The sequence below is a fragment of the Brachyistius frenatus genome, unplaced genomic scaffold (assembly GCF_029030835.1).
Source record: "Brachyistius frenatus isolate BFR_SWC_R1_liver_20210118 unplaced genomic scaffold, ASM2903083v1 Contig_79, whole genome shotgun sequence".
In the NCBI taxonomy this organism is placed as follows: domain Eukaryota; kingdom Metazoa; phylum Chordata; class Actinopteri; family Embiotocidae; genus Brachyistius; species Brachyistius frenatus.
This window is the reverse complement of record NW_027210678.1, coordinates 1706850-1728911: the sequence shown is the minus strand read 5'-3', so window position 1 is coordinate 1728911 and position 22062 is coordinate 1706850. Positions and strand designations below refer to the sequence as shown.

General features: G+C 43.2%; 3 protein-coding genes across 3 annotated transcripts in view; 1 reads left to right on the top strand and 2 right to left on the bottom strand.

Moving 5' to 3' along the window:
• LOC138626927 (receptor-type tyrosine-protein phosphatase N2-like) overlaps positions 1-12047 on the top strand; it is a 157220-nt gene extending 145173 nt beyond the window's left edge. Inside the window, 2 exon segments of the mRNA XM_069708940.1 lie at positions 2740-2813; positions 11667-12047. Of these exon segments, the coding sequence (XP_069565041.1) occupies positions 2740-2813; positions 11667-11738 (146 nt within the window). The 3' untranslated portion in view covers positions 11739-12047.
• LOC138626924 (tripartite motif-containing protein 16-like) lies at positions 4990-7204 on the bottom strand. Its single transcript, XM_069708933.1, has one exon. It carries the CDS (start codon positions 7114-7116, stop codon positions 5452-5454), a length of 1665 nt encoding a protein of 554 aa, XP_069565034.1. The 5' UTR covers positions 7117-7204; the 3' UTR covers positions 4990-5451.
• On the bottom strand, positions 8794-11078 carry LOC138626923 (tripartite motif-containing protein 16-like). Its single transcript, XM_069708932.1, has one exon. The coding sequence runs from the start codon at positions 10931-10933 to the stop codon at positions 9266-9268; it is 1668 nt and encodes a 555-aa protein (XP_069565033.1). The 5' UTR covers positions 10934-11078; the 3' UTR covers positions 8794-9265.
• Positions 12048-22062: the final 10015 nt, after the last annotated feature.

Genomic DNA, 22062 nt, shown 5'->3' with positions numbered 1-22062 from the left:
CACACACACACACACACACACCGCCCGCCACCTTTCTCTTCATCTTAAGAATCTAAACCCATCAAGTGCCGGAGAGCTTTTCAGCATCCCTCCATTTATTTCAGCAGTTGTTTTTTTTCTTCTTCTGTCTCTAAGTCCAGCTGGTGAGCCCGGCCCTCGTCTCCACGGCCTCCTCAAGGGCCTTGTCTTTCTCCTTCTCCTCTTCTATAGCCCCGCCTCCCCCCTCCTCCTCCTCCTCCTCCGTCCTGCTCCTCGACCTCCACCCCGAAGCGGGAGTCTTAGAGTTGTTTTTTTTATACTATTCCTCCACCATCTCCTTTAAGGGAAAAGCCCAAATAAGACGTTTTTTCTTTCTTTTTTTAATACCATCCATTTTGAGTTTTTCTTTTTTATCAGAACCTGCACAATAGCCCTTAGTGCGTTAAGCAGTGAGTAGTGTGTTGCAGCTTTTTCTTGTCCAGAAGGGAGTCCATTGTGTTTGTGAAAAGGGAAAAAAAATACTTGAAAAAGCTGCGAAACAGAAAGAGAAAATGGTGTGAATGAGCAGCTCTCCCACCATTCACTCTCCTCTCCGTGCAGGCAAAGAAAAAGAAGAAGTGTTATTATGTGTCACAACAAGAGAAAAGTAATTCTTGCGCTTTTTGTTTCCTCTGAATTTGGAAAGAGGAAAAGGTGGGGACGGAAAACAAATGAAAATGTGTTTTTTCTTTCTTTTTGTTCTTTGTGGATTTGATTGCTGCTCCGGCCTCTTTCTTTCTTTCTCTTCCAGTCTCGAACTCTTTCTCTTCCTTCACCCCCTTAACATCTATTTTTTTTTCTCCCTCTTTATGAATCATCTCTTGTGTTCTCCTTTTTTGCTTTTTTTCCTCCCCACTAACTTAATCGGTATTAAAAGGTGACACGAGGTAATTATAATCTCAAAGTGTGTTTTAAAAAAGTACGATACACTTTATTCCTCTGCCGAGTGATAATTGTCTCGCACGGAGTCACTGGAAACAAGTCACATTAACATATGTATGAAAGAGTTGAATTATGTTGACAGAAATATCCTTTTAACGCCTCCTTCATTTATTTTCCTACAAGTGCATTAAGAGCATCAAAGTTTTCCGTCTGTCATTTCTTATTTCATCTGCAACATGCAACGTGCATTATCACTCACCATTTTTAAAAGCATTACTGAACATTTGATATTTAAAAAAATGAAGACGTTGGTGTCTTGATTACTTTTTTCTTTTTTTTACCTTCCTTTTGTTTCCATCTCCAAGTTTTCTACAGAGTCTATTTCTTTCTGGTATAATTATCTATCATAAAAGGATTTTTATTTTTTTTGCATTTTAATTCACCGTCAAGCCTTGATTCTTACTGTCAAAGGTGAAAATAACTTTGACGAAATTGCATTTTGATGCGTAAACTTTTTGCGTGTAAACTAATGCAGCAGAATTTGAAAATAAATTTGGACCTGAAGATTTAAGGTTGAATCTGAGGTATGTGGTCACCGTCTGAAACCCTATGAACCCGACACATATTCATATGCAATAAAAAAAAAAGCATCTATTAAAGACACTTTTCTCACTAATGAGTCAACAATATCAGCTCAATATACGGTGGAACTATTTTAACGTCACACTAAACCAGAGCTGCAGACTAGAGATCGTATTTCCAGACTTCGTAGACTGTATACCGTAATCCGTCTACTTTCCGTTTGTGGTGGTGTTGTTTCAAGTCGCACAAGGCTTTTACGCAACTAAAGGAAAAGGGTAACCACGACATTTTAAGGCGTCACCCGTCAAATTATGGTGCCGGCTTTGTTTAGTCATTTTACAAAAACTAAAAAAACTGTTTTTTTGTGCCCTTTGTTTTCACGAACATAATAAACATGTTTATATATATATATTAGTACGAACAAATTTAGACGGAGTCCATTTCAGCACTTTTTGTTCCTGCGTCAGTGCAGCAGGAGTTAAGCTCCGCCCACAGGGAGACACACAGACATCAGAGGACAGAAACACAGCAGAGACGCTCTCACGCTGTTTCTGATGCAGTAAATCACGACGTCTGGTGATCTGACCGGTGTTTATGGGCCGGAGGTCGTTCAGCTGACTGCACTGCTGTCAGCTGAACGAGGGGCAACGTGCCAGTCTGGCAAGCAGACGGGGGGGTCCCACACACACACACACACACACACACACACACACACACACACACACACACACACACAGGAAGCATGTCAAATTTTTGGCAGCGGCTGACAGCAACCTTCATGAAAGGCCAAGAGCGACGACCAAAGAGCGACAAGGAGCTTTAAGATCGGCTCCGTTTCCTTTTTAGAAAACACGCGGTCCTGTGATTTCCTTTCACAAAGTCCTCTCCAACAGTTTCTTTGCTCTCTTTATCGTTTCTTTTTTTTTTTTTTTTTTTTCCATCCCGACAACAAAAACCTCCACCTTTCGAGCTGCTTGTCGAGTCCGTGCGTCTGCGTGATGTCGTTTTTGTGCAAAGAGGATGAATGTAATCGGCTCTTTGCTGTTCTAAGGGGAGTCGCTATGAAACACCAGATTGACAGACGTTAGCCGGATTATCTCGCCGGTGCTTTGAACCCAATCCAGCACCGTTTCTTACACGTGTGTGTGTGTGTGTGTGTGTGTGTGTGTGTGTGTGTGTGTGTGTGTGTGTGTGTGTGTGTGTGTGTGTGTGTGTGTGTGTGTGTGTGTGTGTGTGTGTGTGTGTGTTGTTTAACAGGTGCCAAGGAGATTGACATAGCGGCGACTCTGGAGCACCTGCGGGACCAGAGGCCGGGAATGGTGCAGACCAAGGTAACACACTGAGTACTGTTGGTTCATTTAGAAACCTGTCTTTTTCATTTGTGGCACGAGATGATATTTCAAAAACAAAACTTTAAGAGCGTCCTTAAAGCGGTGAAGTAATTTCATGAATTCAACTTGAATAATAGCGTTGAAAGGAGCTTTCGCTGGTAATTACGTGATGAATGGATTCGCGTTGGCAGAATTATAAAGCAGAATATTTGCCCCATTAAGTGTGTGATGAAGCATCTCCAGTGCGAGCGGCGCTTCTCACCCGGCGCTTCATCAGGCTCATTAAAACAAACAAACAAACAAGCCGAGGGAATAAACAAAAACAAAGATTTCAGCGCGGTAATGAGGGGAGCTCTGCGGGCGCTAGCTGTTCGTCTTTGCTTCCAGTGTTTATGCTAAGCTAAGCTAATCAACGCCTGCCTCTGGATTCAAACGTTTTGTGACCACCGGTACCGTGAACATTTGTGATTTCACCGAAACTGGAGCAGAGGAACATTTTCTCAAACAATTTTGAGTCAAATTCTTGGGAAAGGAAGAAGGGGGCGGAGCTTCACTGTCCAAGACCGAAGAAGTTCGCGTCAGGTCCGGAGACACCAGCTGGGATTTCTTTGACGTTGGCGGTGGTTGTGTCACCCTGAATTCGCCCCCCCCCCACCCAGGTCAGACTGTCAACACCGAGTTCCACTGGGACCTTTTGAGGGGACAACATTCGCTGCGAACCACCTGGACTGTGGCGCCATGGCAACAATAACACAACAACACTCCATCCCCTGAAGAAGAGTTTGAAAAGACAGTTTTGTGCGAGCGGTTGTCTCGGCAAACTCAAAAATGTCGACTTGGCGTTCTTAGATCTGGCATATAGTCGTTGACAGCGGCCGGGATCGAACCCGTGACCTTCACGTCGCGGCGCTGTCTCTCTAACAATCAATCACGCCTCCATTAAAAACTTCATCTTATCCGAGAGTCTGAAAGGTAATCTTTGGGCCCCCGTTGTGAGATAGGCTGGATTTACAGGGGCTTTTTAATGTTGGTTTTTTTTTTTATTCGACTCGTTCCTTCGCATCAGTCGAGATCAATCGATTTCTGAAAAGTAATTGAACGGGGGATTTACAGTCGGGTCGGGTCAAATCACGGAGGAATACGTATAGAATTCAAATGGGTGCTGATAATCTGTTTCTAAAACGCAGTCCCACGGCGGGCGTGTCAGAGATTTATGAACTGAAGGAAAAGCTCCAGAATATGTATTTGAAATGGAAATCAGGTTGTTTTAGTTTTTTTACTTTTGATATATTTTATTTTATTATTTCAACTGTGAATAATGGATTTTTTTTTTTTTTTAAGTACTTTGTTGGTAAAAATGTTCCACAAAATTAACTCAAAGGGGTAAATGAATACAGAAGGTATAAAATCACCAGTACGGACTATGTTTTCATGCAGAGGAGGTTGAAGGTAGCTTTTTAGCCCCGAGTTTTGTCTGCAGCGCACAAACCTCAGTGGGAAACCAAAAAGACAAAACTCAGGGCAGGAAAAACCCAAATCAACAACTGCTGCTTTTTGACACTTGAACCGGAGGTGGTCAGGCTGCCGTGCTGAATCGTCACCGTACGGCTCACCTCTCATCAGGAAGTCCATCTGGCTGCTCGGAGGAGGCTCCTCCTTCTTTTCATCCTTCCCTCCGTGCAGCTTCCTGTTTCCTGCAGCTTTTCCTTGAACAGACACGTGACTCAAAAGGGAAAGGAAGTAGAAAAGTATCGCGAGGTTAACGCAAAATATGTCACGAGCAAATGCTAAAGTGTTCTTGAAAAAAACCTTCTCGCCGTGACCCTTCGTGACCTCTGTCAGTGTTCATCATGTAAAGCTCTTATTTTGAAAGCAGATGTGTTCTTAGTTATAGTTATAGTTAGTTATATTCCAGTCACAGACGGTCTGTTCTGGAAAGATACGTCACGTTTACACTCTTTTGATCACTTTGAGCTCCGTGATGGTTCTCTGAGTTCAACACAGGAAGAAAAACACATCACAAGTCTAATATCTCATTTATCACAGGAAGTCAACAGATTACTCTTCAGCAGGGAGGTGGTGAGAAAAATCACACTTTATTTTGATTCCTGCAATTTTACAGCAAAATAAATTCACTTAAACTCCACAAATTACATTGATAGTTTTTAGAAAGAAAAAAAAATGTTTATTTTTTTTGGTCTTGCAATTTTTGCTCATTTCTGCAAATTTTACAGCGAAAAAATGTCAATTAAAACTCCACAAATGACATCATGATTATAGAGAGAAGACGTAAAATCAAACACTTATGATCACAACAATAAAAAAAAAAACCTCTGCGCTGCAGGAAGTGGAGGCTTCTCTGGAAGCAGCCAACCAACCAGAGTCTGCCGATGGCATGTTCAGGGACACCGGTAAATTGTAGCGTCGGGGAGACATTAGACGGGTAATCGTGCCCAAAGAAAACAACCTGTTTGTAATTTTTCTAAAATAGATTCTATAAAATTGGTGTTGAAAAAAGTGTCGTTCCAGTTTTGAAGTCGAGGTATCGGTACCAGAGTTCAACGCTTTTCAACGATGTCCACATGTTCCTGAAACCTTCAGAGAAGTTCACGTGATCGTGAGCAGAAACGACTGCAGCCTATCGGACTCTCACAAACTCAGCTGTGGATCCAGAACTGTAAATCAGAAGTCCAGCGTGGAGCGGCTGAGTGAACGTGGTCTGGACTCTGTGGAGGAGAGTCATGGTCTCAGAGACGCTGTAGAAGGACAGAGTACCTGCACTGTGATCCAGGTACACCCCCACTCTGGAGGATGGAGGACCTGAGACGGGAGTTTCAATGTTGTTGAACCAAAAACTGTTATTGGAACAATCTAATGACCAAGATTTGTTATTACGTCCAAACACACTTTCCATCAAGCTCCCTGTTCTGTTGATATTCTTGTATGCGACTGCTACATCAACTCTTCCTCTCCTCTCCACCTCAAAGTAACAACGTCCAGTCAGACTCTCTCTACTCAGGACCTGAAACCATCTACTGAATCTGTCTGGATGATCAGAATAAGACTGATTATGATTCATTCGTGTTGCTTTTCTGTTCCCATCAGATAATAACATCTTTCTGTATGCTGTGTTTGGATCCAGTGTGATTTCTTGTGAATATCTTAAGAATCCAGCTCTGGTCTTTGGTTCTGGTTGTGACAGTAAAACGTCCACTTCCTTCACTGACACTGAGATCTTCTTCCATTCTTCATCCAGAACTTGCTGTAGTTTATCTCTGACCTCTGACACAGCTGCTGTCACATCCTGAAAGTAGGTGAGAGGACGGATATGGATGCTGGATGAGTCTGTAGGCTCACTGAGTGCTGACACTGAGGGGTAGTTGTGCAGGAACTCGTTGTGATCCTCTGTGTGTGAGAGCTGCTCCAGCTCGGCGTCTTTCCTCTTCAGCTCAGCGATCTCCTGCTCCAGCTTCTCCTGAAGCTCTTTGACTCGACTCACTTGGGTTTCCTGCTGGGATCTGACCTCCTGCTTCACATCGCGGCTTCTTTCCTGGAGGAGACTCATCAGCTGGGTGAAGAGCTTCTCGTTGCCCTCCAGTGTTTTCTCAGCAGACTGATTGATGTCCTCCACCTCCTGCTGAAGCAGCTTCACATCTTTCTGTCTGTCCTGGATTTTCTGCTGGACGTTTCCTCGACTCCCCTCGAGCTCTCTCTGCCTCTCGGTCCTTTCTGCTGCAGCTGAGACGGTGTCGTGGTCTTTATGTTCATCCACAGAGCAGAGATAACAGATAATCTGACGATCGGTGCGGCAGAACATCTTCATCACCTCGTCGTGAAGAGAGCAGATGTTCTCCTGGAGCTTCTTGGAGGGGTTCACCAGCTTGTGTTTCTTTAATGGAGCGGCATCATAATGAGGCTGAAGGTGTTTCTCACAATAAGAAGCCAGACAGACTAAACAGGACTTGACAGCTTTCAGTTTTCTCCCAGTGCAGACATCACAGGCCACATCTTCAGGTCCAGCATAGCAGTGATCAGCAGGAGCAGCTTGGAGTCCAGTCTTCTTCAGCTCCTCCACTAAAGCTGCCAACATGGTGTTTTTGTCCAGGACAGGCCTCGGTATGAACCTCTTCCTGCACTGAGGACAGCTGTAGACTCCTGTCCCGTCCTGTCCGTCCCAGTGGGCTTTAATACACTCCATGCAGTAGTTGTGTCCACATGGAAGAGTCACAGGATCCTTCAGTAGATCCAGACAGATTGAACAAGAGAAGGTTTCTCGGTCCAACTGAACTCCTTTCTGCTCCATTTCACCTCTCAGCAGCAGTGACTGTGTGAGTTTCACTTCCTCAAAGATAAAACTGGTTTCAGCTCTGATTTAAATATCATGTGACTCAGCAGCCAATGAGGACATCAGCTCTTAGACTCCACCCATGTTGGCTCCGCCCATCTTCAAGCTGCAGATCTGAAGGAGGGAACAAGGAAGTGTGTTTCAGAGCAGGAAGAAGAGGGAGTGGTTCCAGTAAGTCCAGCTGTGATGCTCTAGCTGTGTTTAACCCTTCGTTTACAGCAGAGAGGTTAAAACGCTGCTCCGCTCCGGGTGAAGGAAGGAAACTCTTCTCTGTAGATTAATGGAGGGAGGGAGGGATAGCTGGAAAGATTAAAGGGACGTGACATCACAGAGACCCTGAACTTTGACCTTTCACCATTTGTATACCTTCACATTTGGTGTGAAAATGAGTTCCTGGTTTTGGTTTAGTTCTTTACTCGACTCTACTTGGTACCGGGTACTTTTCTGGTAGATAGTACTCTCTCAATGCAGCGTTGCCGTAGTAACCGTCAACCAAAGTCGGATTCTGGAGGGGCTTTGTTGTCCTGATCTTCCAGGTTTCTGCAGGAGCGCCGGCTCGTTGGCAGCCGGTATCTCTGAAATCAAACTTGAACTAATCCTCTTTCCTTTCCACGACTTTTCTTCCCTACGTTTATATTTCGGTACTTTTCCTCCGTGTATCCTCAGCTGAACGTCTGTCGCATTGATTCCTCTCAGCCTCGCCACTCTCGATTTGATTTCTAAGTGTTGACGGGGGAGAAACCTCTTTAAACGTGACTCAACATGAGCTCAACGTACTTCTAAATAAATCGCTGATGTTGGTACGTTTATCATGTTTTAATACACATGCAACTCCAGCCTCTTTTTTCGGAGAACATACTCGTCAATTGGAAATCAAAAGTACAGACTATGTTTTCATGCAGAGGAGGTTGAAGGTAGCTTTTTAGCCCCAAGTTTTGTCTGCAGCGCACAAACCTCAGTGGGAAACCAAAAAGACAAAACTCAGGGCAGGAAAAACCCAAATCAACAACTGCTGCTTTTTGACACTTGAACCGGAGGTGGTCAGGCTGCCGTGCTGAATCGTCACCGTACGGCTCACCTCTCATCAGGAAGTCCATCTGGCTGCTCGGAGGAGGCTCCTCCTTCTTTTCATCCTTCCCTCCGTGCAGCTTCCTGTTTCCTGCAGCTTTTCCTTGAACAGACACGTGACTCAAAAGGGAAAGGAAGTAGAAAAGTATCGCGAGGTTAACGCAAAATATGTCGCGAGCAAATGCAAAAGTGTTCTTGAAAAAAACCTTCTCGCCGTCACCCTTCGTGACCTCTGTCAGTGTTCATCATGTAAAGCTCTTATTTTGAAAGCAGATGTGTTCTTAGTTATAGTTATAGTTAGTTATATTCCAGTCACAGACGGTCTGTTCTGGAAAGATACGTCACGTTTACACTCTTTTGATCACTTTGAGCTCCGTGATGGTTCTCTGAGTTCAACACAGGAAGAAAAACACATCACAAGTCTAATATCTCATTTATCACAGGAAGTCAACAGATTACTCTTCAGCAGGGAGGTGGTGAGAAAAATCACACTTTATTTTGATTCCTGCAATTTTACAGCAAAATAAATTCACTTAAACTCCACAAATTACATTGATAGTTTTTAGAAAGAAAAAAAAACATGTTTATTTTTTTTGGTCTTGCAATTTTTGCTCATTTCTGCAAATTTTACAGCGAAAAAATGTCAATTAAAACTCCACAAATGACATCATGATTATAGAGAGAAGACGTAAAATCAAACACTTATGATCACAACAATAAAAAAAAAAAAACCTCTGCGCTGCAGGAAGTGGAGGCTTCTCTGGAAGCAGCCAACCAACCAGAGTCTGCCGATGGCATGTTCAGGGACACCGGTAAATTGTAGCGTCGGGGAGACATTGGACGGGTAATCGTGCCCAAAGAAAACAACCTGTTTGTAATTTTTCTAAAATAGATTCTATAAAATTGGTGTTGAAAAAAGTGTCGTTCCAGTTTTGAAGTCGAGGTATCGGTACCAGAGTTCAACGCTTTTCAACGATGTCCACATGTTCCTGAAACCTTCAGAGAAGTTCACGTGATCGTGAGCAGAAACGACTGCAGCCTATCGGACTCTCACAAACTCAGCTGTGGATCCAGAACTGTAAATCAGAAGTCCAGCGTGGAGCGGCTGAGTGAACGTGGTCTGGACTCTGTGGAGGAGAGTCATGGTCTCAGAGACGCTGTAGAAGGACAGAGTACCTGCACTGTGATCCAGGTACACCCCCACTCTGGAGGATGGAGGACCTGAGACGGGAGTTTCAATGTTGTTGAACCAAAAACTGTTATTGGAACAATTTAATGACCAAGATTTGTCATTACGTCCAAACACACTTTCCATCCAGCTCCCTGTTCTGTTGATATTCTTGTATGCGACTGCTACATCAACTCCTCCTCCTCTCCTCTCCACCTCAAAGTAACAACGTCCAGTCAGACTCTCTCTACTCAGGACCTGAAAACATCTACTGAATCTGTCTGGATGATCAGAATAAGACTGATTATGATTCATTCGTGTTGCTTTTCTGTTCCCATCAGATAATAACATCTTTCTGTTTGCTGTGTTTGGATCCAGTGTGATTTCTTGTGAATATCTTAAGAATCCAGCTCTGGTCTTTGGTTCTGGTTGTGACAGTAAAACGTCCACTTCCTTCACTGACACTGAGATCTTCTTCCATTCTTCATCCAGAACTTGCTGTAGTTTATCTCTGACCTCTGACACAGCTGCTGTCACATCCTGAAAGTAGGTGAGAGGACGGATATGGATGCTGGATGAGTCTGTAGGCTCACTGAGTGCTGACACTGAGGGGTAGTTGTGCAGGAACTCGTTGTGATCCTCTGTGTGTGAGAGCTGCTCCAGCTCGGCGTCTTTCCTCTTCAGCTCAGCGATCTCCTGCTCCAGCTTCTCCTGAAGCTCTTTGACTCGACTCACTTGGGTTTCCTGCTGGGATCTGACCTCCTGCTTCACATCGCGGCTTCTTTCCTGGAGGAGACTCATCAGCTGGGTGAAGAGCTTCTCGTTGCCCTCCAGTGTTTTCTCAGCAGACTGATTGATGTCCTCCACCTCCTGCTGAAGCAGCTTCACATCTTTCTGTCTGTCCTGGATTTTCTGCTGGACGTTTCCTCGACTCCCCTCGAGCTCTCTCTGCCTCTCGGTCCTTTCTGCTGCAGCTGAGACGGTGTCGTGGTCTTTATGTTCCTCCACAGAGCAGAGATAACAGATAATCTGACGATCGGTGCGGCAGAAGATCTTCATCACCTCGTCGTGAAGAGAGCAGATGTTCTCCTGGAGCTTCTTGGAGGGGTTCACCAGCTTGTGTTTCTTTAATGGAGCGGCATCATAATGAGGCTGAAGGTGTTTCTCACAATAAGAAGCCAGACAGACTAAACAGGACTTGACAGCTTTCAGTTTTCTCCCAGTGCAGACATCACAGGCCACATCTTCAGGTCCAGCATAGCAGTGATCAGCAGGAGCAGCTTGGAGTCCAGTCTTCTTCAGCTCCTCCACTAAAGCTGCCAACATGGTGTTTTTGTCCAGGACAGGCCTCGGTATGAACCTCTTCCTGCACTGAGGACAGCTGTAGACTCCTGTCCCGTCCTGTCCGTCCCAGTGGGCTTTAATACACTCCATGCAGTAGTTGTGTCCACATGGAAGAGTCACAGGATCCTTCAGTAGATCCAGACAGATTGAACAAGAGAAGGTTTCTCGGTCCAACTGAACTCCTTTCTGCTCCATTTCACCTCTCAGCAGCAGTGACTGTGTGAGTTTCACTTCCTCAAAGATAAAACTGGTTTCAGCTCTGATTTAAATATCATGTGACTCTGCAGCCAATGAGGACATCAGCTCTTAGACTCCACCCATGTTGGCTCCGCCCATCTTCAAGCTGCAGATCTGAAGGAGGGAACAAGGAAGTGTGTTTCAGAGCAGGAAGAAGAGGGAGTGGTTCCAGTAAGTCCAGCTGTGATGCTCTAGCTGTGTTTAACCCTTCGTTTACAGCAGAGAGGTTAAAACGCTGCTCCGCTCCGGGTGAAGGAAGGAAACTCTTCTCTGTAGATTAATGGAGGGAGGGAGGGATAGCTGGAAAGATTAAAGGGACGTGACATCACAGAGACCCTGAACTTTGACCTTTCACCATTTGTATACCTTCACATTTGGTGTGAAGATGAGTTCCTGGTTTTGGTTTAGTTCTTTACTCGACTCTACTTGGTACCGGGTACTTTTCTGGTAGATAGTACTCTCTCAATGCAGCGTTGCCGTAGTAACCGTCAACCAAAGTCGGATTCTGGAGGGGCTTTGTTGTCCTGATCTTCCAGGTTTCTGCAGGAGCGCCGGCTCGTTGGCAGCCGGTATCTCTGAAATCAAACTTGAACTAATCCTCTTTCCTTTCCACGACTTTTCTTCCCTACGTTTATATTTCAGGACTTTTCACGTTCTTTCCTTTTTCTCTCCTTCTTTGTCGTCTGCGCAGGATCAGTTTGAGTTCGCGTTGACGGCCGTCGCCGAGGAGGTGAACGCCATCCTGAAAGCTCTTCCACAGTAGGAAGCGGCGCCTCCTCCTCCTCTTCCGCCTCCTCCACCTCTTCCTCCTCCTACTCCTCCTCTTCTGGTCCAAATGGTGGATCGTCCCTTCTTCCACCTCCTTCAAATGTTTCCTATTATTCACCTCCTTCTTTTCCTCCTCCCGTCCCTTCGTTTGAGTCTCGTCTCCTTTTCCAACTCGTCTCCCATCCCGTTAAACATCTTACCAGGAATCCACTCATGTACATAGATCGACCTTCCGTCTACTGTAATGATCCATGCTGTCTGTCTCCCAAAGTAAACATTTCACTGCATCTAAACCTTTTTTTTTTATTTTAACTTTAAAAAAAAGTTTCTCTATGTTCTGTTAAGAGTATATTTATCATAGTTTCTGTTTCTAGATCAGCGTTGACCTCACGGGCATCAGTTGATCACTTCACTCAAACTCGAATAAATTAGTTTACGTCTGTACGTTATAATTGCCAAACCTGCGTGTTGTACTGAATTGATGCCCCTGATCGGGTTTTGAGTTTTGAGTGTGTGTGTGTGTGTGTGTGTGTGTGTGTGTGTGTGTGTGTGTGTGTGTGTGTGTGTGTGTGTGTGTGTGTGTGTGTGTGTGTGTGTGTGTGTGTGTGTGTGTGTGTGTGTTGTCGATCATCATGTCTTTCGCAAAAATCCTATTTGTGTCTGATATTTAGTGTCATGCTTTCTGATATGTTTCCATGCAGTTCGGTCGTCGGGTAGATACGAGACAAATCACGAGTGATTTCATCTCCCACGAAGGCATATTTTCTGTAATATAAGTGGTGATACGCTGAAATACAACACGTTTTTTTTTGTGTGTTATTACACTTATTTTAATTTAAAAAAAAAAAAAACATTTACTTGAAATGAGGTGAAACAGCATGGATATGATTTTCTCAACATGTAGTTTTTATCATCTTAGTCGAAGCAATATTGTGTTTCTTCAACCTGAATTGTTCTCTCTTGTGGACAACCAATATCGTGGCTTGTCAGTGAAGTTACACTCATGTCTGCCTTAATAAAAAAAAATTAAAAAATACAGTAGATGGATTGGTGAAGAAGCCACGTGGAAATGAGGCTAGTGGTGAACACTTTATTTTAAAATGGCCTTATTTTAGTGCATTAACCTGCGGATTAAAGGTTAGCCGTGCTGGAGCTTAATAATAAAAAAAATCCCTCTGATAAACACCGGAGAACATGAGCCCTTTAATAATTTAGGGGGCAGGAAGTTTGAGAGTCATTGCATCAATTCAAAGACTCTCACAAACTACTGAACTTTACATAATTAATTATTAATGAGTTTGAACCCCGAGAACCCTGGAATGAAGTCATTGTAAAATAAAGTGTTCCTCACTGGTATTTTTATGATAAAAAAGGGGATAGTTTTGCTTTTGAGTAATTGGTCCTCTATGTAGCATTAATGGATGATTTGTACGTGTACGGTAGCTAAACTTGTATTGCATTGAAATCTAGTTTGCGGTTTCCCAAAAGCATTTTAAAATGAACCGCTGTTAAAATTTTTTTTAAAAACAGCACAGAAAGCATTTTATTTGTATGTTATAGCACATTCACTGCAAACTACTCATATTTGGCATTGTTGCTAATCAGGTCATGTTGTGTTGTATTTTACCTGCATTCGTTGTTTTTCATTTTTTGTGAAAGAAAATCTATTACAAAACAAATTATTCTTACAAAATAATGCCAAGCAGACTTCAATCAAAATAGACAACTTTAAGCAAAAATTATATTCGAAGTTTGAAGAATCTGCTCATTTATTATCCAACCTGATTTCACGCCAAAGCATGTAACACACCTGTCTGTCCACTAGAGGGTGTCAGTGTCTGATTTCGTACGATGCCAAAAACCACGTCGTCTCATTTAGGAAAAGATCGTTTTTTGGGTTAAAATAATTCGTTTTATGTTCGTAACACGACATAACATCGCTCAAGTTACTTAACGTACGTTAAATACGTCTCGTTATTTACGTAACTCAATTAGTTAAAACAAATCCACGTAGGCTTTAGCTTTGTCACGGACTCAAACACCGGTGGGTTTTTTTCTTGCCGAGGTGATCCAAGACGTGAAACTGACCTATGTGCTGTGTGGAAATTAATGGAAGCTAATGGCTGCCTTGAAAGCAGAAAAACTACCTACAAATATCTAAAACTACACAGCGTGCATTTATAAATAGTTTGAGAACTATTTGTGGAAAAAACAAAAAAACAAAAACTCGAATTCAGGTCAAACTGAACAAAACACAAGTTACAGGTTTATCTCAAGATGACTTTGGGAAACCAGCTCATAGTTTGCCTAAAATCTGGAATTTGTGTTGACAGTAACTGAACAGTTTTAATGATTTCATCCATTGAATTGTAGTTTTGTTTCTACAGTCTTATTTAAATCCACCGGTAATATGACTCGGATACACGATGCTACTAGTGCATGGCTATGTTATTCAGCTGTAGTTTTCTCGTTGCCTCAAGACGATCTTTGAAAACCTCTTAAAGCGGGAAAAAAAAAAAAAATGTTGGTTTATCTATTAACTTTATGTTCCAAGGACCTTAAAAGTGCAAAAAAAAAAAAAAAAAAAGCGCCAAGGATTATCATCTAAAGTGTGCAGATCTCGGTTAAAGCCGGCTGAAAGGCGGTGCAGTAGCGACATGATGTAACACTGCAGCAAGCCGCTGTCATGTTGGAAATCGACTCCATTTTTCATCACGAAAACTGAAACACGCTGCTTCTTATGACGGCTTGTTTAACGTGGAATGAATTCTTTTTGTTTTCCGCCTTTTTAAGGATTCTGTCAGGTGGAAACAAAACAAACGTGGAAATCTAGCGAAACGCCGTTGAAATAATTTAAATGATCCGATTCAGAGTCAGAGCTGAACTTGTGATGATGGGCATTTTATTTTTTTGCAGTGAGGATGCATAATCACCCCCCCTCCCCTCCCTCCCCATCATCCACCCCCAATAGACGGCCGGTCAGTTGCATTAACACTGTATATAAACCCAGAAAAACTCGACAGAAGATATTTTTGTTCTATTGGTGTAAACAACTTGTGAATAAAGTCTCATCGTTGATGCAGTATCGTAATGCAATCCTGACTTTTGAGTTTTGTCTCTTTTTTTTCTTTTCTTAACACTGTAAATGAAATCATACACAATGTTTACCATCCAGGCGGGCGGTGAAACATCTGTTTTAATAAAGGGTGAGGGCGAAACAGTCGGATATACAGGATCCAAGGTTTAATGAACAACTGTTCATAGATTTTGAAATGTAAGGACACAAAGTAAGACGGGCGTCAGACTCCACCTACCACACCGCTTTCAGTTCAACTGGCATCTTTTTTAAATTGTGGCTGAATAGGTTGTTGTTGTTTTTTTTTTACAGCTTATTTAATTCAGGTGAAACAGCAGCTTGGTATTGATTGTGGGTGGGAAAAAAACACTCTCGGTACATAAGCTTGTGTTGCTGACTGGCAGTGTTGACTTAGAAAGGAGGAAGTGGGGAAATCGATTCAGCGAGCGGCTGCTTTCGTCTCGGTGGTGATTTATATGAGTAGATTTAGAATGTTTAAGGAGTTGAAGTTTCACACCGAGCTGCTTACGAACCTGTGGCAGATGGGATGAGGACAGGATTTGAGGAAGATACCTTGCAAGTATTATGTACAGGTTTAGGGCCCTCAGATTGGGGTCATATAAAGGGGGCTAGAGTGAAGCCTTATTTAGATGAGATTATAACAAAAGAAACACATCTTAATAGTCTTAATAGTGAAAACGTGAGAGAAGGAACTCGGGTAGCTTGAAGTGGAAGATGTGAGTTTAAAACGTGGGCTGATCAAAAGAACAGATAACGCTGATCCACACTCCAGCACAGTAGGTGGCGCTATAGCGCTGGATGTCACCTGCCATAAAGTGTAAGAAAAACACAAAGAAGAACCTTTTTGCTCATACACATGGACGGGCTTCAAGCTTTGAGGAAAAACATGGCTTCATGGAGAAAGAAATGTGTTTTGGTGAGTAACGCCGAGCGTAAAGAGAAACTAGTTTTTTTTCCTGAATGTCACATGTTGTGTTTTGCTGCTTCTGTGTGTTTTTATGGACTTTTCGCCTGCTTGCTTTGCCCTTTGGGTTTAAATCTAAACTTAAAGAGGCCCGAGTTGAACCATTTACAGCAAAGAAACAGTTGCATTTGAGTCCGCGTGTTTTTCCGAGCTCTTCGTGCAACTGCTGACTTAATTTTTTGCTGCGTATACATAAAACTGGAGAAGCCTTGAAGGCATTTCAATAATGCAAATCTACAACAGCGGTTGTAGGTGAAACATTTCTACTGTGATTAATTAATGGACTTTTTTTACAAATCCAAACCTTTGCTGAATTTAGTCTTTCATACACAAAAGGTTTGAGCAGCCTTGAAGAAGATGAGTTGTAAAGTAGTCTGTACTCATTTTCTTGTCATTGGCTACTGCTGCTGCAAAAAAATGAAGTGTCGAGGAAAGAGGAAACGAGTGTTTATTTTTCCTTTTGACACGTCGCCATATTTGAAATTCTACAATGGAAATTTTAACAGGTTTTTAAGGGCCTTAGAGGTCATGAAACTCATTCAGCAAATAAATGACTGCAGGAACTTTCAATTCAAGTGAAATACGAACAAAAGAAAACGGCAACATGATTGCTTCGACTTTTTTTTTTTCTTCCCTCCTCAGACAGCAGCATTATACGTTGAGACTCGGAGTAGTTTTACTTCATTTAACATCGAAACAAGATGCACCGAGTCTGCTATCAGTGTCGGCGCCGCTTCAAATGTAATATCGGCATTTTATTATTCTCCCTGAGAGGCAGCAGTCAAAAATCATATGCTGTTATTTGTAAAGTTGTTTTTTTTTTTTTTACAAACAACACAGTCGCTGTAGCCTGGCCTCCTGATGACCTCCTGATGACCTCCTGATGACCTCCTGATGGACCAGAACAAATTAGAAGAGGCTTCGCAGATAGACGCGGCTTTTTGTTCCGTCATAACACAGAAATTTCACCTGTTTTGTGTCATAAAAACGCAACTGTAAAAAAAAAAGAAAAAAAAAAAAGTCTCCCATCTGGCAGCTTCCATTTTTCTACATTTACCTTTTTCACACTGTGACTTCTGACTCGTTAAGTAGTTCAGATCTGCAGCTGAAACCTGCTCCGCTACTTCATTTCTGAACACGTAGCCGAGTTCTCACCTAAAGTAGAGAAGATATTGTGAATCAAAATGTGACACTCGGTTTGTGTAGTTTGGTTCTCATGATTTGAATAGTGAAAAAAAAATGGCACGCTGCTTTTATTGTCGAGAAAAGATTCAACTTTTGTTTTCCTAAAAGAAAAAGGCCAACAAAGTTTGGTTTGTAAAATCCAACATATCAGATCATAAAACATAAAGGTGCCTTATTCTCCAATAAACTGAATGATTTCTCTTTTTGATGGATCATGCGTGCACATGCGTGGATATTTTCTTCTGCAGCTCGTGATGCAAACTAAGATCTGAAAGATTAGTACAGTCCGACAGATCTGTTTCCTCTTGAACTTAAACGTTGCAATGAAGCGTGAGTGAGGCTGCGACACCATCATTTACTCTGGTTTTCTTCTTCTGCACGTCGTTCCTCGCTCGGTCTGTCTCTTTGACTTGGAGCCTCGCGGTGATGAAGTCGGTGCCCACCAACTCCAGTTCGTCTAAACCGGCGAGCGTGACGACCCGGAGGTCGTTTTCCCTGAATGAGGGCAGGTCCAACGGTTTTCAGACCAATTTCCGGTGATATTTACGAGACGTTTTTTTGTTGTTTTTAGATCGTGCGACGTTCAGGTGCGTTTACCGCGCGGGACATTTATCGCTGCGACCGGCAACTCGGGAAGGAAATGATCAAAATGAAGAAATAAATTCTTTGATTTAAATCGCAGGGAAAAGATCTTTGTCTCATCATCGCTTCGTCCAGCTGGATCGCGGACGTCTCTTCTCGCCGCGAGGACACTTCTGGCACTTAGTTGATCATTTTCGTCGGTGTCGCACGTTCGGTGACCCCGATATCACCCGCCGTCACTCATCGTTAGCGCGTTCGTGAGCGCGCCTCCGACGACGGCCCTCGCAGGGAATTTAACCATTTGCATAGAAAAATTGCTTTTCCTCCACGCGACGACAAAGCCGCTGTTTTGCATAATTACAAATGATGAGCGGCTGACGTGGGCGCGTTGGAGAATTAGGAGGAAGATTGGCGCGGCGACGGATACGATGTGTGTCGGTTGGACTCGGAGGACTCGTCGCATAACTGGAGACTTATTTCATTTCCTGTCTGTTTTAAGAGATTTTTAGAAATTAAGTTTTGCAGTTCTTCTTGGTTTCTTTTTGTGACAGTAATAAATCACATTTCAGTCAAGTCCACTTGGCACAAGTTGTAGTATCGACAAAGTAGGATTAAATCGAACATTCAGTATAAATACGGTTTATTTACTGTTTCTAATTGTTCTTAATTAAAACAAAATATGAAAGCAACTTTTGAAAGCATACAGAAATGCTTCCTACTTGGTTTTTGCTTTGTTTTTTTATGAGAATTAGTGGGTATCAATTTGGTTAGCTTCACTTAGCTTAGCATAAATACTGCTCGCCTCTGTCCAAACTTGGTCGTACCTTTTCAAATAAGACACATTTTAAGAATATACGATATCATGTCATTTACTTTTACTACTACTACTAACTATTTTTACCTAAAGATATGTACATACGTGAGTTTCTGGCCACTTTGGATCAGATTTTTTTTGGACTAACGTGTTAGCAACCTGTTGCCTATTTTACAAACCCAGCAGTCATTTGGAGTCGTAGGTCCGATGTCCACTCGCCTCGTAGCTGCTGAAGAACTTGAAGAAGAACATTTGACTCGCTCTCTCTCGAGCTGCTGAATGTTCCACTTTTCTTTCACCAGCTTCTCTCCAACTCTGACATTTGGACACCGGACGGATTTGTTCCCCGGGGCGTTTTTATGAATTTTAGAAATGACGGTTTGTGAAATGATCTGACTTCTCGGGTCTGAACTTATTTCTGTGCGTAGGAGGGGAGGGGGTTGAATAATCGTGTGCAGCGTAACACCTGGGAACTGAACGAGGCTGGAAGATGAAGTTCTTCCATCAAGGCGGCGGATGAAGTGTTTTCGTGTTCACTTCTCTGCAGCCTCAGATTTTCCATCTGGAAAACGCTGACGCTCCCTCAGCGTCCGGCGAGTGCAGCGTCGATAAAATCAGTCTTCACTTTACATCGAAGAAAAAGCCGAGACTCTTCATGTCGAATGAAAGTTTAAATGCAACATGAAGCATAATCAGATACCTGCATTAAAGAATAAAAACGGCGTTTCAGTCCGGGGTTGTAACTGGAGGAAAGTAGCAGCGTCGAATCGACAATCTCGTCCAGCGATGAACTCTTCAGCTGTTTACGAAGAGGATGAAGCTGGAAGCAGGACTCCCTTAATTATACGCCGGCAAATTTAGGAGTTTTGCATATAAAGCACAGACTGGATATAAAAGTGTTCGTAGCTTCTGATCCAGAAGTGTCTTCAGCTGCAATACCAGCGAGTGCCACTAGAGGTCGGCTCCAAAAAGCCTCCGGCTCCATAGACTCCCATTCAACTTCTCTCATCAAATCCAAAGTGAATACATTTTTTTGTATTTTCAGGCAGCAACACGGACGACTCGGTGTTCGCTAACGGTCCGAGCGCTGAGCTCTTTCAGCCGCGGAGCAGAACTTTTTTCCGGCGATGCCATTTCCCGGCTAACTTCCTCCTCAATCTGTCTCGCTCCGGCGGCGTCGGCGGTGGAGGAGAAGACTCGAAGTGATAACGGAGTAACGGAGATAAAACAGACAGAGAAAACACGCACACACGACGAGCGGCAAAGCGTGTTCAGACGGATGTGTTGGAGAGCTATTAGAGCCTGTCACAGTTGGCTTGTCACAGATCTACACACACACACACACACACGCACACACACACGCACACACACACACACACACACACACACACACACACACACACACACACACACACACACCACCTTGCACAATACTAATTCTCACAACTGTACACACAAGATGACATACTCCCCGCTGTGGCAATCATGCAGAGACACACACACTCATTCCTACATGTCTGTGTAACTGTCTTATACACACACACACACACACACACACACACACACACACACACACACACACACACACACACACACACACACACACACACACACACACACACACACACACACACACACACACACACACACACACACACACACACACACACACACACACACACACACACACACACACACACACACACACACACACACACACACACACAGACACGCACACACACGTCTGCCTTCCGTCTCTGGGAATCAAAGGCAGTGGCAGCAGGTATTTCCGATGTGCAGACTTGAGCAGTTTCCAAAGATAAGAGCTGCGACTGAGTGGCTCTGCTGCCATCTGGGTAGTGTGTGTGTGTGTGTGTGTGTGTGTGTGTGTGTGTGTGTGTGTGTGTGTGTGTGTGTGTGTGTGTGTGTGTGTGTGTGTGCGTGCGTGTGTGTGTGTGTGTGTGTGTGTGTGTGTGTGTGTGTGTGTGTGAGATGGAGTCCTCAGTCCAAACACTTTCTGTCTCTCCAAATGTCACCGTGCATGGTGGAGGAGGAGGCTCACCTGTAGCCAGGTGCGCTCCTTTAAAGAGCGCCTTCGAATACGCAGTATGAATCACAACTTTTCTGAATTTTTCTTTTTTTTTTTCTGTTCGTGTGAGAAAAAACTTTGATCTCTGCAGGTGTCGGCCCGTTTTTAACTCATTTGTTCGCACAAAATGACAAAAACGGATACAAGAAAGAAAAAAAACACTGCAAACTTCTATTCAGGCTGCGGTTGATTGCAATAAGAAGTCTAATTACGTTTAAGATAAAAGTTTGCCTCATTTTCAACCTTCAATCAAATGACAGAATATTGATAATGTGATTTTTATTTTTTTTAAGGTAACACAGAGTTAATTCATTTAAAGGCTGTCTACAAACGATGAAACAAAAACTATCACAAATGCATGAAAACTTCTTTTTTTTTTTTTTTTACAGATTTGAAGTCAATGAACTCGTATCAGATTCGACCTCATTTGAGATATTTGGCTTCTTGTGTTAAATGAAAAATAGATTTTTATACCGATTTTTAAACCCAAATTCAAAGAAGTGGGATGTAAAAACATCTGGAATCGTTGCGGAATCATGTTTATTTGGATATGAAAACATTTTAAATGCAAAGTTTTGCCCGGTGGCTGCTCCGTCGAGAAGATCGTTACAAACTCTTACAAGTTTAAACATAAAAAAAAAAAACAACAACTCTTGATCCCTCTTCAGACGAAACTTCAGGTTGCTCGTTTCAGCGTTTCAGCGCCGCGTGCCAGCTGGCTCCGCCGCTGAACATTTTGGACAGCTTGTTGCCACGCCGCCACGCAGGATGCGTGAAACCTCGGCGGGCTCATTGTTTTTGTCTCGGTGAGAAATATATAGGGAGCCGGCAGCTTCGGGCCCGATGAGCAGCATGTTGCAGAATGTGAACTGTGTGCGTAACATCTGATGTAATTCTCTGCTGTCTTGTAAAAAAATAAAATAAAAAAAGCAGACATGGTTGCGGGAGCAATTTAGCGACTGTCCATCAAGCCGGGGAGAAAAAAGTCTTTGATCAGGCGGGGGGGGGGGGGGGGGGGGGGGGGCAGCTCTTTGATGCAGTGACCCAGCGTGTCTTTTTTTTTTCTTTTTTTGAGTGCTGAGGGAAAAGATTGGCTGCTGCACCTCCTGAGCACTTTACAACCCGAAGGTAATAATGCTCATTTTATACTTCACATTGGGGGAAGTGCGCCCGGTGCTGCCGGTTCCTATCTCGGCCCCAAAAAAACAAAAAAAAAGAGCGCCGCAATGGAATTGGCTTGTGTGAGATTTCCCCCCTAAAAGCAATCAATAGCGTTCCCATCCGAGGTCGCGTGTCACCGTGTTCGGTCGGTGTTCACGCGGTTCGGCAGTAATGAGGTAAAGAGAGGACTTTACAGGGAGGATTAGGATTTAAAAAAAAAAAAAAAAAAAGTTTCTCCGATGAACGCAAGCGGTGCAGAAATGCTTTCGGGCAGAAAATCAAACTGAACCAGACTTTTTTTTTTTACTAAATTAAAAGATATCCAACTTAGTAAATTAGTGATTAATTGGACCCTTGCTGTCTCACATGCTGTTTGATTTGTTTTGCTCAGATGCTGCTTTCAGGGTTGTTTTTTTCACCATGACCT